The sequence below is a fragment of the Callorhinus ursinus genome, unplaced genomic scaffold (assembly GCF_003265705.2).
Source record: "Callorhinus ursinus isolate GAN/ISIS: 27379988/994484 unplaced genomic scaffold, GSC_fseal_2.0 scaffold8, whole genome shotgun sequence".
In the NCBI taxonomy this organism is placed as follows: domain Eukaryota; kingdom Metazoa; phylum Chordata; class Mammalia; order Carnivora; family Otariidae; genus Callorhinus; species Callorhinus ursinus.
This window is the reverse complement of record NW_027397070.1, coordinates 31,559,388-31,577,659: the sequence shown is the minus strand read 5'-3', so window position 1 is coordinate 31,577,659 and position 18,272 is coordinate 31,559,388. Positions and strand designations below refer to the sequence as shown.

The window sequence follows — 18,272 nt, the reverse complement described above, 5'->3', positions numbered from 1 at the left end:
GGATAGTTTTTATGTTTACTAACTATAAACATATATTTATAATATAAAAGTATATATGCATATTATAAATATGTTTTGAATATGAAAAATTATATAATTTAAAATTTATAACTTGGATTACCTTGGATTATACCTGTAGGATTATGTAATCTATTTATGCTGTTATAAACCAAATGGAGATATCATATCCAATGTGGGTTGTCCTGTTTATTTGAATGCAGCTCAAGGCAGCCATTTAGGATCTAGGGAAAGAAAATATAACTGATCATACATATTTTTAATCTGATTTTTTATTGCTTGCAATATTTTATATCATGAAATTAAGTTCTTTACACTTTTTTTAAACATTTCAATTATCCTCAGGTAGTTGTATAGTTCTTGTTATTATTGTTACCTCCTAAGTGTTGAGGTTTTAATTGAAAGAAAAAGTCTTCATATTGCTAGTTCATTCACTTGGTCACTTAGCTAATTTTTGAGGTGCAAATATAGACTACCAGCTTTTAAGTGAATTCCCCTTCTTTGCTTCACTCTCTTCTATATTCCATTTTCTTTCATTTTGTGTTCCTTTGTTTTTTTAAGATTTAGTTGTTTGGGGGAGAGAGAGAGAGTGTGTGCACATGTTGGGGGGAAGGGGCAGAGGGAGAAGGAGAGAATCTCAAGCAGACTCCCTGCTGTGCGCAGAGTGAGGAGCTCGATCTGATGACCCTGAGATCATATCTGAGCCAAAACCAAGTCGGACATGCAACAGACTTAGCCACCTAGGTGCCCTGTGTTCCCTTTCTCTTATATTTTATTCCTTTTTTCTCCCCAATCGTCTTGTTTTTCTCTCATGTCTTCCATAAGTTTTGGGTTACTGTTTGCTAATAGTCAATCATTATTTTTGGCTTGATACTATCGCAGTTAATTACACTTAGGAACTCATATATGGTATTAGATTGCTAATTATCAAATAAACTTCTGACTATCTCAATTTCTACCTTCCCAAAGGAAAGAAGAGCCAGATCACCCACATAGTAGCTAGGGAAGTGTATGATTGTGGAAGGAATTGAAATGGGATAAGATATCCACACATCTTCCTGCTCCATAGTCATTTTTGTTTTTTTAATTTTTGTTTTTCAGAATCTTCTAATTTTCTTCCCTAAAAAAGACCTATTTTATGTCCATATTATATATTTCCTCTTACCTCTGTTCTTACAAAATATGTTAGTTGTTTTTGTCCCTAGAATCACACCTTATTGTGCTTCATGTAGATAATGCCTGATGACTCTGATTATCTTTAACACTGTTAGCATGGGCGGTCTCTCACTTCACTCTACATGTAAGCAAAATAGATTAGATTGTGATTTGACAACCTCTGTACTTAATGTTATAGTACATTTTAACTGATGGATGACCGGAGGAACTGTTGTGCTTTAAATGATTTTTACAAAATAATTACCTATAGAAATTCAGTAAAATCAGTGTTATTTGTTACTATATTTCCACTACATTTAAGCAAAGTTTGCAAACAGCATACAATGGGGCCTTCCATCTCTTAAAAGATAAGAACACATTCCTGATGGAAACAGAACTGGCTGTGGACCAGGCAGGTCTTTTCTGAAGGGGGTATTGGTGAGAGAAAAGGATGGATATTGCCAGTCCAACTAAATGGCATGGTGAAAAGTGATAGTACCTGTACCCATGTGCAGCAGGATTGAGTGAGTGATAACTGAAAATGACAGTGACATGACTAAGGAGAGAAGAGATAACGGAAACCGAAATGCTAAATTCACTATTGTTTGACAACAGTGATATCCTTTATTTGGCCCTGCTGTTACCCACTGTTGCTTGCCAGACTTCACATGAGTACATAGTTAGGAAGAGCTATAGTAATGTTTTTAGCTCTTCCTTCATGTTTTTAAGAGTCTCTTTATTTTTTAGGTAAAAGAAAGTGAGTATCGTAAAATCCATTACTAAAGTGTGCCAAAATAAATCTCAGTACTTATGTGACATTTAAAGAAAGTGAATATTATGTAACTCCCCTACACATTAGTAAGCAGTCACATATTTGCATTTTAAGAACTTTAGACCCTTGACCTTAGTCCTTTAGTTTTACAACTTAAGTACACACGTTTTTGTACCATATTTCATTCAGGAGACTTCATATTAAATTCTATCTTTGCTTTTAGAACAAGTTTTATAAATATTAAATGACAGGTGTTTTTATTGTTTTATGCATTTAGCTTAAAGTGAGATATATGCAGCAATATAATCTGAATTATTTTCATATATCTTATTTATCTTTTTTGGGTGCATAAACCAGAAGAGACACTCCTACTTTTCAGCAAGCAATGACTTGAATTTTTTCCAAGTAAATTTGAACTGCAGGTTTCATTGGGAAGGAACTGTGGTATTATAAAACCACAAAATTTCAATACCAGAAAGACAAATGTTTATGTTTTATTGACTCATTATTAGTGATATCCCACATGTCTTTCTGTTGCTTGAAAGGTTTTATTTTTGTGGATTTTAAAAGAAAATTGTTAGAGTGAGGGTCTATGGGCTATTTTCAAGTATAAAAATATTTTTGATATACATAAGGACTTTTTTTTAAATTATTGCTTTCAATTTTTTTTGAATAGATAAAGGAGGCAGCAGACATCATTCAGAAGTTGCACCTAATTGCCCAGGAGTTACCTTTTGACAGGCAAGTTTATTTCTCAAGACCTAATTTGGATATGTGTTATAATTTATAGATAAAGTTGTATTTTTCCCTGTATGGTTTTGCTTATTCAACAAGAATTTTTTGAGTACCCCCTTTGTACAACGCATAGTATATAATAGTTAATTGAAAAAATATGGTCTCTTAATACCTACATTGAATGATATACCTTGAAATACTTTCAGTCCTTTATCTTTCTTCTGAAAAGAAATTGCTGAAGGAGAATTTTGTAATTTACTAACGTGATATATTGAATTTTCATTTTTTGGACTTTGATAACCTAGGTGGGAGAGGACAGGGAAAATTAAACATGGAGTTATTCAGCTGTTTTTTCTTATATCTAGATGAGAATTCTTAAACTTCTGGTGTTTTAGACACCTTTGAAAAGCTGATGAAAGCTGTAAAGTTTCTTCAAATAACTCAGATACACACAGATTATTATTTGCAACTTCATGGAATTTTAGACTCTTAGCCTATCCACAGACTCCTTCCTAGGGATATCAGGTTAAGAAACCTTGCTTTAGATGCAAGGCCGTAGGGCCATTGCTAAGTCAGGTATTAATGGTTTCATTTTAAAAGAAACTTTATGGAGAAGGAGATTTTTTTTCATGATTTCCTTTAGTCCATAGAATGTCAGACTTTTTAATAAAATCTTGGTAGTAGTAGCTTCCTCATATGAATGTGTGAAAAAAAATAAGTCTTCATGTAACAGACAATGTATCTGTTATTACTTTTGGCAGTACTTGGGGATCCTTGGGTACAGGTAGAATATAAATGTATTGCTATACTTAAAGCTTGTGATACAAAGCTTTGTATCCCTACCCCCAAAATATGTCTTATTTTATCCCAACTCTGTATCATCATATAGGATTAGCAGTGATGGCCATGTCATTTAGCTGTTGCTAATAATAATCTCATATTTTCCCAGCACTATGAGTCATGATTTTTTAAATGAATAGTTCTGTTTTATTTATTAAAATAGTATTTTACTAGGGTCAGAAAGATATTCTCATATGTTTTATAAAGAAGCATTAAGTCATGAAAACATAGTTAAATGGGAAAAAATCTTTTGTTATATTCCTACAATTTATTGAAGAGATTTAGCTCATAATTTGTGTTAAAATATACTTTGAGGGGCGCCTGGGTGGCTCAGTCAGTTAAGTGTCTGCCTTCGGCTCAGGTCATGATCCCAGGGTCCCAGGATTGAGCCCATGTCAGGCTCCCTGCTTGGCAGGGAGTCTGCTTCTCCCTCTGCTCCTTTCCTGCTCACTCTGTCTCAAATAAATAAATAAAATCTTTAAAAAATATATATATATATATATATATATATATATATATATATATATATACCTTGAAATAAATTAGAAAAGAAATGGGATCTTCAAAATATAAATATTTTAGTATATTGCTTTATCCTCACCAAGAACTATCATACCCATCTCCTTGATTGATTGATTGATTGATTGATTTTTAAAGTTTATTTAAGTAATCTCTACACCCAACATGGGGCTTGAACTCACAACCCAGAGATCAAGAGCTTCATGCCATACTGACTGAGCCAGCCAGGCGCTTCATGAGTAATGATTTTGAAAGTCACCAGAGAAACCTCTCTCTATCTCATTTCAGAGTTGGACCATTTACTTAAGTGGGTAAAATGTGTGGCTCACAATAGGTGCTTGATGATTATTGGATAATCTCTCCATCCTATTCTACCTATACGTATCTTCTTTCACTTCTCAGTTACATACATCTCTTACAGTTTTGTTTTAGCCTCTCTACTGAGCCTTGGAATTGAATATATATCCTAATTAGATTTAATTTTTTCAGAAAGATCGTATGGCCTTACATGCACTCTCTAATCCACCATGACTTTGATACATCAATTTTGTATAACTCTCTTAAGTTTTTATTACTTTATCTGTCTATGCCATCTCTTTTGCCAGCCACCTTCCTCTCTCCAAACTGATTGCATAGGATCTCTCAACATTAATTTTCCATGATGTACTTTCTCTCTTGATATTTAAGATTTTAAAAAAATTTCTAGTGTATGGTAGTAAGTGATAGTTTCTGAATTTGCAAAGATTGAATGATTAGTCTGTAAGACATGTTGCTGGGTCCTTTTTATGACTTCTCTTTTATTTTTCATATACTTACTTTATCATTGTTTTTCTTTTAAATAACAATAATGGAATTTTATATGAAAAAATCCCAACAGAAGGGGCAAATAGACAAATATCAAGGAATTTAAAATGTTAGTGAATATGTGTTGAGACAACAGCTCAGTGTTGGGGCTGGTGGAGTTGTCGATGCCTCATATAGAACTTCTCCCTCTTTAAGAAGTTACTGGTTAGTCAATGTGAATTTCATAAATGAAAACCAGCTACCCCATCTGAATTGTCCAAATTCAGTTTTGTTACCTGGGCTGCTTATTGTCAGTACTCTTTCCCTTCTGGCTGGCTTGCTTTCTTCCTTTCTTTCCTTCTCTTTCTTTTTTTTTCTTCCCTCCCTCCCTCCCTCCCTCCCTTCCTTCCTCCCTCCCTCCCTCCCTCCCTCCCTCCCTTCCTCCCTCCCTTCCTCCCTTCCTTCCTTCCTTCCTTATGATGACCTTTAGTACAAAGAGTTCCCTTATACCCCCCAGACTCTTTTTCCCCTTTTATGAGCATCTTAGATTACTATGGTACATTTGTCACTACTAATGAATCTTATCATTAATTCTTATCTTTCAGGTTTTCAGAAGTAAAATCCAAAATTGCAAGTAAGTTTTTAATAGTATTTAAAGTATTTAAAATAGTATTAGTTTTGAATAGATGACAAAAATACTTGCATAAAAGAAAAAAAATAGTAAAAGGAGAGATAGTGGGAACAATGTCATCCTCCCACCCCATCCCTGAGTTTGATTCCTCTTCCTTGAAACAGTCATTACCAATTTCTTGGGTATTCTTCTAGAGTATGCTATGGATATATAAGCATAGGACATAAATCACACACACACACACACACATATCTATATATGTATCTATATATATAGAGAGAATTTAGTTTTACTGTCCTCAGTTATTTTAAAATAATTGGCTAGCATATACCATGTGTTTTTAATTTAACAATACATCTTGGAGATTGTTTTATATCCATACATGTATCTCTAAAATAGGTTCTTTTTCTTAAAAGCCAAGCTCATATGAGCATTTTGGTACCTATATGACTCCTTACATGATTAGTTTTATTCTTTCCAATCTTTGGATTATATTTTAAATAGGTCAGTCTAGGCCTCTGGAAAAGCTGCTATATTTGCAGGCAGCCCCCATGGTAACCTGAGTCATGTTTGGGATGCCACTGCATAGAAAGTTCAAAGAGCTACCTGTTTTCCCAGAAGTGTTACATCATGATGACATAGATAGTTGGACTTCCTGGCACTGTTTCTGATTACTATAGATTAGTCCAAAGTCAGGTTTTCATTCAGAACATTAGTAGCCTCAATAATGTAGTGAATCGGACACCATAGATTATCTTAAGGTGAGATTTGGTGTTGAATCCACCATTGTTCATGGTAAAGAAATCTGATCTCTAGTAAGGAGTTTTATAGTCCCCTTCACCCTTTCTGTAGCTTTAGGTTTAAGATTTTTTCGTATCTCTATCAGAAATGACATCTAGAAGTTTATCTCAGTCATCTGCTTTTTTAAGTAACAGTGGTGTAAATGGTAATCAGACCACGGGGGTTCAGCTGTTTTACTGGCTGGGAAGATTTTCTTCTCTTGAAAATATAGATTTATATATCATAGTGTATTATAAGGGCTAGATTCACTGCCTATAATCTAATATTGTATTTTTAAGTCTTTAAAAAGAAAGCTAGATCCATAGTCATTATATTTGTAAATAATTCATATGTTTGTAAATAACTTGGATACCTTGAATGTCTCATTGTAGATGAATGACTTTCGTTTTATGTTTAGGTAAATATCATGATTTAGAATGCCAACTGATTCAGGAGTTTACTAGTGCTCAAAGAAGAGGTGAAATCTCCAGAATGAGAGAAGTAGCAGCAGTTTTGCTTCATTTTAAGGTAAATAGTAATTAATAAAAACGAAGTTTAGTTTTCAAGATGGTGGAGATTATATAAATTCTATATACTATCGTCTCTGATTTTATTATAGTTTTGTGACAGTATCACAGTGATAATTTTTATTGTTTTGAACAATTTGAATATACATTTCACATCTCCATAAATGTTAAATTTTAGGTATTTAATATTTTATATTCAATAAATATTAATATTTTATCAGTTAATTTTTATATAGGTTGACATAGAAAAATCATACTATCTTCTTGTTTTTTTAATTATTTTTTCAGTCAAACATGTTATGAAATAGGTCATAAGCAAGAAGATTTAGCCTTAAATATCTGGTAGGATGTAGGAACCAGAGAGTAGATGGAATGTAACTAGTAAAAGATTTAAATTAAAATCAGAGGATCTCAGGTGGTAATACAAAGGAATATTGTCTTCTTGGAATTTCAGTTAGGGAAAGAATCCCTGTATGGCATTGTATTTCTACAAAGAAGGTGCTTAAAGAAATAGTATTTGCTTAGTTTCAGACCACAATGCTATGAAACCAAAGCCAACCACAAGAAAACAAATACATGGAAGGTAAAGAACATCCTACTAAAGAATGAATGGGTCAACCAGGAAATAGAAGAATTAAAAAAATACATGGAAGCAAATGAAAATGAAAACATGACAGTCCAAAACCTTTGGGATGCAGCAAAGCTGGTACTAGGAGGGAAGTATATAGCTATACAGGCCTTCCTCAAGAAGCAAGAAAAATCTCAAATACACAACCTAACTTTACACCTAAAGGAGTTGAAAAAAGAACAAATGAAGCCTAACTCCAACAGGAGAAGGGAAATAATGAGGATAAGAGCAGAGATAAATGATGTAGAAATAAAAAAAATACAGTAGAACAGATCAAAAAAACTAGGAGCTGGTTCTTTGAAAGAATTAACAAAATTAATAAACCCCTAGCCAGACTTATCAAAAAGAAAAGAGAAAGGACCCAAATTATAAGAGAATATTATGAGCTATTATATGCCAACAAATTTGGCAATCTGGAATAAATGGATAAATTCCTAGAAACATATAAATTACTAAAACTAAAACACGAAGAAATTGAAAACCTGAATAGACCCATCACCAGCAAAGAAATTGAATCAGTAATTAAAAATCTCCCAACAAATGAGTCCAGGGCCAGATGGCTTCCCAGGAGAATTCTCCAACATTTAAAGAAGAATAAATAGCTATTCTTCTGAAACTGTTCCAAAAAATAAAAATGGAAGGAAGACTTCCAAACCTATTCTGTGAGGCCAGCATTACCTTGATCCCAAAACCAGACAAAGACCCTGCTAAAAAGGAGAATTACAGACCAATATCCCTGGTGAATGTGGATGTAGAAATTCTCAACAAGAATGATACTAGCTAATAGAATCCAATAGTCCATTATAAGAATTATTCACCACCACCAAGTGGGATTTATTCCTGGGCTGTAGGGGTGGTTCAATATCTGCAAATCATTGTGATACACCACATTAATAAAAGAAAGGATAAGAGCCATATGATCTTCTAAGTAGATGGAGAAAAAGCATTTGGCAAAATACAGCATCTTTTCTTGACAAAACTCAGGAAAGTAGGAATAGATGGAACATACCTAAACATAATAAAGGCCATATATAAAAGACCCACAGCTACTATCATCCTCAATGGGGAAAAACTGAGAACTTTTCCCCTAAGGTCAGGAACACGACAGGGATGTGTACTCTCATCACTGCTGTTGAACATAGTACTGGAAGTCCTAGCCTCTGCAATCAGACAACAAAAAAAAGCATCCAAATCAGCAAGGAAGAAGTCAGGCTCACACTTCGCAGATGACATGATACTCTGTAGAAAACCTGAAAAGACTCCTCCAAAAAACTGCTACAGCTGATACAGAAATTCAGCAATGTCACAGGAAATAAAACTGCAAAGAAGTCTGTTGCTTTTCTATACACCAATAATGAAGCAGCAAAAAGAGGAGTCAAGGAATTGATGCTATTTACAGTTGCACCTAGAACCATAAGATACCTAGGAACAATCCAACCAAAGAATTAAAAGATCTGTACTCTGAAAACTATAGAACACTTGTGGAAGAAATTGAGGAAGACACAAAGAAATGGAAAAACATTCTAGGCTCATGGTTTGGAAGAATAAGCATTGTTAAAATGTCTGTACTACCCAAAGCAATCTGCACATTCAGTGCAATCCCTATCAAAATAACACCAGCATTTTTCACAGAGCTGGAACAAACAATCCTAAAATTTGTATGGAACCAGAAAAGACCCCGAATAGCCAAAGGAATGTTGAAAAAGAAAACCAAAGCTGGTGGCATCACAAGCTGTATTACAAAGCTGTAATCATCAAGACAGTAGGGTACTGACACAAAAACACATAGATCAGTGGAACAGAATAGAGAACCCAGAAATGGACCTACAACTCTGTGGTCAACTAATCTTTGACAAAACAGGAAAGAATATCCAGTGGAAAAAAGACAGTCTCTTCAACAAATGTTGGGAAAATTGGACAGCAAAATGCAGAAGAATGAAACTGGACCACTTTCTTACACCATACACAAAAAAATTCAAAATGGATGAAAGACCTAGATGTGAGACAGGAATCCATCAAAATCCTAGAGGAGAACATAGGCAGCAACCTCCTTGACTTATGACGCAGCAACTTCTTATTAAACATGTCTCCAGAGGCAAGGGAAATAAAAACAAAAATGAACTATTGGGACTTCAAGATAAGCTTCTGCATAGCAAAGGAAACAGTCAACAAAACTAAAAGGCAATGAATGGAATGGGAGAAGATATTTGCAAATGACATATTTTATAAAGGGCTAGTATCCAAAATCTGTAAAGAACTTATCAAACTCAATACCAAAAAAACCCCCAAAAAATCCAGTCAAGAAATGGGCAAAAGACATGAACAGACATTTCTCTGGAGAAAACATACAAATGGCTAGCAGACACATAAAAAACGCTCCACATCACTGGGCATCAGGGAAATACAAATCAAAACCACAATGAGATACCGCTTCACACCAGTTAGAATGGCTAAGATTAACAAGTCAGGAAACAACAGGTGTTGCTGAAGATGTGGAGAAAGGGACACTGTTGGTGGGAATGCACACGGGTACAGCCACTCTGGAAACGGTATGGAGGTTCCTCAGAAAGTTAAAAATAGAACTACCCTATAATTGAGCAGTTGCCCTACTATTTATTTACCCAAAGAATACAAAAACACTGATTCAAAGGGGCACGTGCACCTTGAGGTTGATAACAATGTCCAGAGTAGCCAAAATATGGAAAGAGCCCAGATGTCATTGACTGATGAATGGATAAAAGATGTGGTGTGTATATACAATGGAATATTATTCAGCCATCAAAAAGAATGAAATCTTGTCATTTGCAGTAATGTGGATGGAACTAGAGTGTGTTATGCTAAGCAAAATAAGTCAGGCAGAAAAAGACAAATACCATATGATTTCACTCATGTGGAATTTAAGGAACAAAACAGATGAACACGGGAAGGGAAGGAAAAATAAGATAAAAACAGAGGGAGGCAAACCGTAAGAAACTTTTTTTTTTTTTTTAGATTTTATTTGACAGAGCGCACAAGCAGGGAGCTGCAGAGGGAGAGGGAGAAGCAGGTTCCCCATTGAGCAGGGAGCCCAACATCGGGCTTGATCCCAGGACCCTGGGATTATGACTTGAGCTCAAGGCAGATGCTTAACCGACTGACCCCCAGGCACCCCAAAAAACTCTTTAAGTATAGGGATCAAACAGGGTTGCTGGAGGGGAGGGGGATGGGGTAAATGGGCGAAAGGCATTAAGGAGGGCACTTGTTGTAATGAGCACTGGGTGTTACATGCAAGTGATGGATGAATCATTAAATTTCTACCGCTGAAACCAGTAATATGATACATGTTAACTAATTTAAATAAAATCTAAAAGAAAAAATAAATACACACAAAAATATATATAAAAAATCTGTTTATATTTGTATCTGAGTAGGGAAATAGAAGTTATTTTTTAGACTTTTCATTTAAGTAAAATATCTGCATGAGTGTTAAGAATGGCTAAGACGATTATATACTTTGCATTGCTTACTTGTTTTTATGTATGATTTGTTAATGAATACAAATCATTATAGAGAGCTTAATATGACAAATTATTTTTTAAAATATGATCTGCTAAAATAGATTGAATTTTAAAAGTAAATTTCCAGAATGCTAGTTAAGTACAGCTCTGTTCAGATTCTTGCAGGGGAACACAAATGCTTTAAATTCAAGAGAGTAAAGAAGGAAATACATACATGTGTATACATGTATATATATATACATATACCTATGTATGTATATATATAAACCTCTTTTCAAGATTGTGAATCTGTGTGTGTGGGGGAGCATGCATGCACACAAATACGTGTTTAGAGTTGAAGGAGATGGCTAGGTGATCATAGGGCAAAATGACTGTACAGAACTCATACCTCAGTGTTCTTCTTTCATTCTAAAGTCCTGCAAGGATACGAACCAGGTGATCAATTTCATAGAAAGCAACTGGGAGAAGATACTGTATTATTAGTTTTCTACTATTAATTTTATTTAAGTCCAATAACTATTACTATTGGTGATTCATTAGGACATAGACATAGCTTTATTACATATAAGAACTTTTTTATTGAGATTATTACTGTTATAATTATTGTTAAACTAGAACTGTGATGATGTATTTCTTTCTTCTTCGTAGGGTTATTCCCATTGTGTTGATGTTTATATAAAGCAGTGCCAGGAGGTAACATAATAGTATACTTTATTGGATTTTATTTTATTTTATGCTAATTTGTGTTTTTAAAACCATTTAAAAATTACATATTCACTATGTAAAATGCCTCTGTTTAGGGTGCTTATTTGAGAAATGATATATTTGAAGATGCAGCGATACTTTGCCAACGAGTGAACAAACAAGTTGGAGATATCTTTAGTAATCCAGAAACAGTATTGGCTAAACTTATTCAAAATGTATTTGAAGTCAAACTACAGGTAATTTTAAACAATGACTAAATAGTTCTTAAGGCAATATGTGATTTTTTTTTTCCTCTGTTTTAAAAGTTTTTTAAAAATATAGTTTATTCATGTAATGCCCTTTGGGATAGTAATCTATTCAGTGAAGGGGAGAGGAATGACAGTATCATGCTTTTGTAAAAAATATTGTTCATCAAGAAAAAAAGGTGCTAACCATGATCACTAAGTAACATCAGGGCATATTTGAAATTTATTCCAGCAGCAGTAGTAGTTATAACAGGTTGTAGAGGGGAAACCTCAGATTTTTAATTTTATTGGGTCCTCACTTTGACCAATAGGTGGCATTTGTGAAATTGGGTAAGAATTACAAGTGCAATCTATAGAATTTTTTATAATATGTACTAACATGAAAAGAAAAAACACAGTAATTTGATTTACAACCTTGACTCCCATAACACTGTACATTAAAGCAACATTTCCTAAACTATGTTTACTACCGGATAAAGCAACATTAAAGAAGTGTTTGTTTTTAAAACACAATTCAGGACTCTTAATATCCTTTAACAGCACTAATATGTATTGTGATTCTCTGAAAACAGGAGTCTAAAATTTTAGAGTAATGCCTGTTAATGTCTCAAGGGACACTAGGGTTACCCAGTCCACAATTTGGGAAATGCTATTTCTTAAGGAATTGACTATATCAGTATAGCCTCAGGTTTTGTTTTTTAAATGTACTTTATGAGGCAAGATAGGCCAGTTTCAAAAGAAATTTTGAAATTCTTAATACTTATTCCTAAGAGTGCTATAGATAAACAGGTAAATATGAGAAGCATTAAAAATTAAAAACCTGTTTTCTTATTTTTTTATATTGGTATATTTTCTATCCATTGTCTTTTCCATTGTATTTTAATCAGAACAATTCAAGAATGGAATAATTTTAGAGAAAAATATATAATTTAATATTTACTTAATTGATAAAATGTTGACTTTTTTTTCAGAGTTTTGTGAAAGACCAGTTAGAAGAATGTAGGAAGTCTGATGCAGAGCAGTATCTCAAAAATCTCTATGATTTATATACAAGGTATGCTTTTAATTACTAGAAAATAGGAAAATAGTAACATCTCAGATTTTCTTTCCTTTTTTTTTAATAGGAAATGAAGTATTCAGGTATTTTTGAGTAACAGTTTGTAGATAGTAGTATACCTTTTAGCATTAAATGCTTGATTATATAGACTACTGTTGTACAAAGAGCCGTATTCTTAGCATGTTAACTTAAGGAATTGGATATTATGCTGTATAATCATGTACTTTAATGTAACTTTTTTTACATTAAGACTCAAGAATTTTGTTTCTGGTTTTAATTGTAAGCTAGTTCACTATTTAATTTTTTTCTCTAAGACGTAGTATAATTACATTTATCTGGCAGTTAAAACTTTAGAAATTGAGAAAGTCACAAATTCTTTTTTTTTTAAAGATTTTATTTATTAGAGAGAGAATGGGAGATAAAGAGCAAGAGAGCTGGAAGAGGGTCAGAGGGAGAAGCAGACTCCCTGCTGATCAGGGAGCCCGATGTGGGACTCGATCCTGGGACTCCAGGATCATGACCTGAGCCAAAGACAGTCGCTTAACCAACTGAGCCACCCAGGTGCCCAAGAAAGTCACAAATTCTTAACAAATGACAATTTCAGCCTTAAGTCTGATATGAAAATTTGCCTTGGGCTTTGTAAATACAAGTGTAACATTTGGAAACATTGTATCAGAAGCTGCTTAGGGAGTTTTTTTTCCCAGTCCTATTGTTGTTCATCAGTGTCATCATTTTGAGAGGACGGTTTTCTAAAGTGACCATAATCAGGCAGTCCATCCCAGCAACATTTATTGTGAGCCTATCTTTAATAATGTAAAACAGAAAATTCGAGGGAAGTCCATATGGACAAAGACAAAAGAGAATGAACAGAAAGTAGATCTCTCAGTATTCTGACGTGGGGTACCATGTCATGAATGGCATTAGAACATATTGAAGTCATTCTGCCGCTGTTGCCATTTCTAGACTGGTTGGTTGCCTTGGTTTCTTCCCCTAAGTCATCCCTAGGAGATTATCCCTAGTCAGTTTTCTAAGCCACAGTGTTGTTTGTAATATCCCTTCTACTTTATATATAGCCCTATGCAGCTGCTGTCTGTATCCTAAGTGCCTTCCAAGGTTTAAGAAATGGTGGTTTAACATAAGTTATTAAAATCACATTGTAAAAATACATATTCTTTAGTATTGTCACTATACCTAAAATATACATTAATCTTTTTTTCTCCCTTTTCCATGAAAAGAACCACAAACCTTTCCAGCAAGTTGATGGAGTTTAACTTAGGTACTGATAAACAGACTTTCTTGTCAAAGCTTATCAAATCCATTTTCATTTCCTATTTGGAGAACTATATTGAGGTGGAGACTGGATATTTGAAAAGCAGAAGTGCTATGATCCTACAGCGCTATTATGACTCAAAAAACCATCAAAAGAGATCCATTGGCACAGGAGGGTGAGTGTTTCTGTTAAATGTTATAGTTAAAACTAAAGATTTTAAGAACTTTATCATATTTGGACAAAGTTGTCAAATATTGACAGTGAATTTTCTGTGAAGACCTCATTTAACCGAGCTTATTTACACCATTGATCAAATCCTGTCTCTTGAACAACATGTTGAAATGACCTAACATAATGTAATTAAAATGTAAAGCAGAATACCAGCACTATAAAGAGTTCTGTAGTCTCCTTTTTTTTTTCCAGCCTGAGTAAATTATTCCAGGTTATTAACTAGGAAGCACATCATTTTTTGTTGTTGCAGGTGTGGAAAAAAATAGCAAATAGTTTACAGTTTAGGTGCCCTGAGCTTTTTAATGACTTGGGCATAAAATTATTTAATTAATACCTTAAAACCTGTGATTATTCACATACTAGAAGAAAATGATTTGCTATAGGATTGGTGGCATCTGTTATCCAGATCTCAACTGTCTGGAACCAGTTTGATTCTAGAATGAAGCAGAATGACTTATGCAGAGCCATATAATTAGAGTACAGAGTACACTCGAATCAGTTTCTTGTTTTCCAGTTTGTTATATACTAAATAGTGATCAGGGAGAGGTTATAATTAGGAATAAGAAGTGACATCTGAAAGGCAGCAGCAAGTAAGGGAAGAGAAAAACTAAAGAACAATCATGAGAATTAAAAAAAAAAAAAGTTGGGGTGTGTGGGTGGCTCAGTCAGTGGAGTATGCAATTCTTGATGTCAGGATTGTAAGTTCGAGCCCCATGTTGGGGTAGAGATTAATTAAAAAAAATAAAATCTTTAAAGATTTTATTTGTTTATTTGAGAGCAAGAGAATGAGAGAGAGCATGAGCAGGGAGAGGATCAGAGGGAGGAGGGAGAAGCAGGCTCCCCACTGAGCAGGGATCCTGGTGTGGGGCTTGATCCCGGGACTCCGGGATCATGACCTGAGCTGAAGGCAGATGCTTAACCAACTGAGCCACCCGGGTACCCCAAAAATAGAATCTTAAAAAAAAAAAAAAGTTCATAGTGGTCTAGAGCTAGGTATTCTAGGAGCAAAAGAAATCCAACCTTTTAAAGATACCACCATAAAATAAATGTTCAGAGTAACCCTCAGTCATTAAGAAAAGCTAAATTATGTTTAATATATCTTGTTTAATAATGATAAAGAAATGTGCAGTATGCTCAACTGGTTAAATATATTTAAAAAGCACTAAATTTTTAAAGTTTATTTTAAGCAGGACCATTTAGTTATATTAACTTATTTGGAATAGTCCACTTCATAAGGAAACCAAACAAGAAATTTTTGGCTACTGAGTCAGAATTATAGAGCTGAAAGAGACTTTAAAGGTCACAACTCCAAATATACTCATTTTTCAGTTGAAAATCTTATGTTTAGAGATTAAAGCTTATTTCACTTTACAGAACTAATTATTGGAATTAGAACCTTTAGGTCTGGCAATTAGTCCATTTTTCTCTGTTGATATATACTAAGTTGAAGACTACTTGAAATTGAAATGTGTGTATAGTAAAGTGTTCTCTTTTCATTTGTTGTTATGATGCATTAGTATTCAGGATTTGAAAGAGAGAATTAGACAACGTACCAACTTACCACTGGGGCCAAGTATCGATACTCATGGGGAAACTTTCCTATCTCAAGAAGTGGTGGTTAATCTTTTACAAGAAACCAAACAAGCCTTTGAAAGATGTCATAGGGTAAGAGTAGTTATAAATTTATTTTATTTAAATGGTTGTGTTTTTTAATCTTTGCCTTGTTTATAGTAAGATATAAATCTGCTCTCTGGTTAGGAACAACTATTTTTTGTAATAAAAAATGATAGAGGTTTTGTTTTGGAGAACAGATTTAAAAGTGTATTTTAATATAATTTCAAAAGTTGAACATACCAAATTTTTCTTCTGTATGATATATTAAATCAAGATATGAAAGGGAGGTTTAAAGCCATCTCATAAAGAAATAGAGCATTAGGGAAAGAAGGATGTCTTAAGAACCCAGATATCAAAGGAAAAGTTGACTCCATTAAAATTTAGAATTTCTTTCCACCAAACACACTTTAACAAAGGAAACAGCTAAGTCACAGTCTGCAAGAAGATATTTGTAACCAATATTACTAGCAGAAGATTATGTAAAACAAATAATAGTGGCAAATAATTGTATAGCATTTACTATGTTCCAAAGCACTTTAGATATACATCAGCTCATTTAATCATTGTAACAACCTTGTGAGGTTTTTATTCCATTTTACAGATGAAGAAACTGAGATACATACTTCTTAAGCAGTAGAACTGAGAGTTGAGGCAGTCTTAATTTTTTTATTTGTATTGATATATATGTCTATTTTATATTGATAGACAGTAAATCAGTATAAATTATACATATAAATATAAATCAATAGAAAACAAAGACTAATAAACACACATAGTGGGTTCTCAGTAAATAAACTGTCATCTGACTTCATTATATGTGATAGCCAAGAGTGAGGTCTCTGGAGTCAGCCAGAGGTGGACTCAAAACCTGGCTCGACCACTAAACATGTAAACAAATAACAGAAAATGTAAATTACCAATAAGATACTCAGTCTCACTAATAGGAAAATGAAACTTAAAACGGGAAAATACTGTCTCAGTCTGCAAAAATTAAGTCTGATGATAGTAAGGATGTGGAGCAATATAAATTTTCCTACACTACCAATGGAAGTAAAAATTGGTGTATAGTTACTTTGGATAGTAACTTGGAATTCATTAGAGAAACTCATAGGTCTACATGCCATGTCTAACATCATAGCAGCATTGTTTATCATGGTGAAAAATTAGAAACAAATTAAGTGTGCCTCGAAAAGAGAATTGATAAATTGACATTGTTCATACACTAGAAAACTGTACAACAATTTAAATGACTAGAGTATCAACATGTATCAACAAAAAAAATCTCAAAAATACAGTGTTGAGTGAAAAGAACAAGATGGGGAAAAGATATATTCAGTATAATACCACTAGATAAAGTTTTAAAAAGTAGAAGAATACCCTTATATTGTTTAGGGATATGCACAAGCATGAGCATGATAGATTCAGGGTAGTGTTTGCCATTGACGGAGGAGTACCTAAGGGACTTTATCCATATGTAGGACTCCCCTTACCCCCCCAAAAGAAAAAATCTAAAGTACATTTGGAAAAGATGTTAAGATATGACACATTTGGGGGCGCCTGGGTGGCTCAGTCGTTAAGCGTCTGCCTTTGGCTCAGGTCATGATCCCAGGGTCCTGGGATCGAGCCCCGCATCGGGCTCCCTGCTCTGCAGGAAGCCTGCTTCTCCCTCTCCCACTCCCCCTGCTTGTGTTCCCTCTCTTGCTGTGTCTCTCTCTGTCAAATGGATAAATAAAATCTTAAAAAAAAAAAAAAAAAGATATGACACATGTGGGTGGGTGATGGGTATATTTGGTAAATTATTATCTCTAGTTTTCTGAATGCTGGAAATATGTTAAAATATTTCTAAAGATCGTTGAACCTGAAGCTGTCAACATTATGTTGTTTGAATCATAGTAACTAGCTCAGTGTCCTGACCTTTTGTCTGGAAAGTTACAAGATAGAAATTCAGTTGAAGTTCACAATCTGATCCAAGAAACATGTGTTTACTTTGTACCAGCTGCTATGTTAGGCACTGAGAATATAAAAATAAGACATATATATTACTTTTGAATAGTGTGGAGAAAGGAGGTAGACATATAAACTTATAGTACAAAATAGGTATACCCTGCTGGGACCAAAGACAGTGCAACCAGCTCTGCCTGGTTAAAGAATTGAGGAAGAGTATTTATTTGAAAAGGTTTCAAAAAGAAGGGGACTTTTTAAACCTGAGTCTTAAAGCTACATAGGATATCTTCAAGAATGTGATTTCTTGCAGAGAATAGTACA

General features: G+C 33.9%; 1 protein-coding gene across 2 annotated transcripts in view; it reads left to right on the top strand.

Annotated features, from left to right (window-relative positions):
• The window catches only part of EXOC5 (exocyst complex component 5), a 57,172-nt gene that overhangs the window by 21,428 nt on the left and 17,472 nt on the right, over positions 1-18,272 (top strand). For both annotated transcript variants that reach the window (XM_025869968.2, XM_073895257.1), the window contains exons 5-12: positions 2,622-2,686; positions 5,428-5,456; positions 6,652-6,761; positions 11,534-11,578; positions 11,686-11,826; positions 12,807-12,889; positions 14,128-14,337; positions 15,911-16,058. In XM_025869968.2, coding sequence (XP_025725753.1) covers positions 2,622-2,686; positions 5,428-5,456; positions 6,652-6,761; positions 11,534-11,578; positions 11,686-11,826; positions 12,807-12,889; positions 14,128-14,337; positions 15,911-16,058 — 831 coding nt within the window. The remainder of the gene's footprint in view (positions 1-2,621; positions 2,687-5,427; positions 5,457-6,651; positions 6,762-11,533; positions 11,579-11,685; positions 11,827-12,806; positions 12,890-14,127; positions 14,338-15,910; positions 16,059-18,272) is intronic.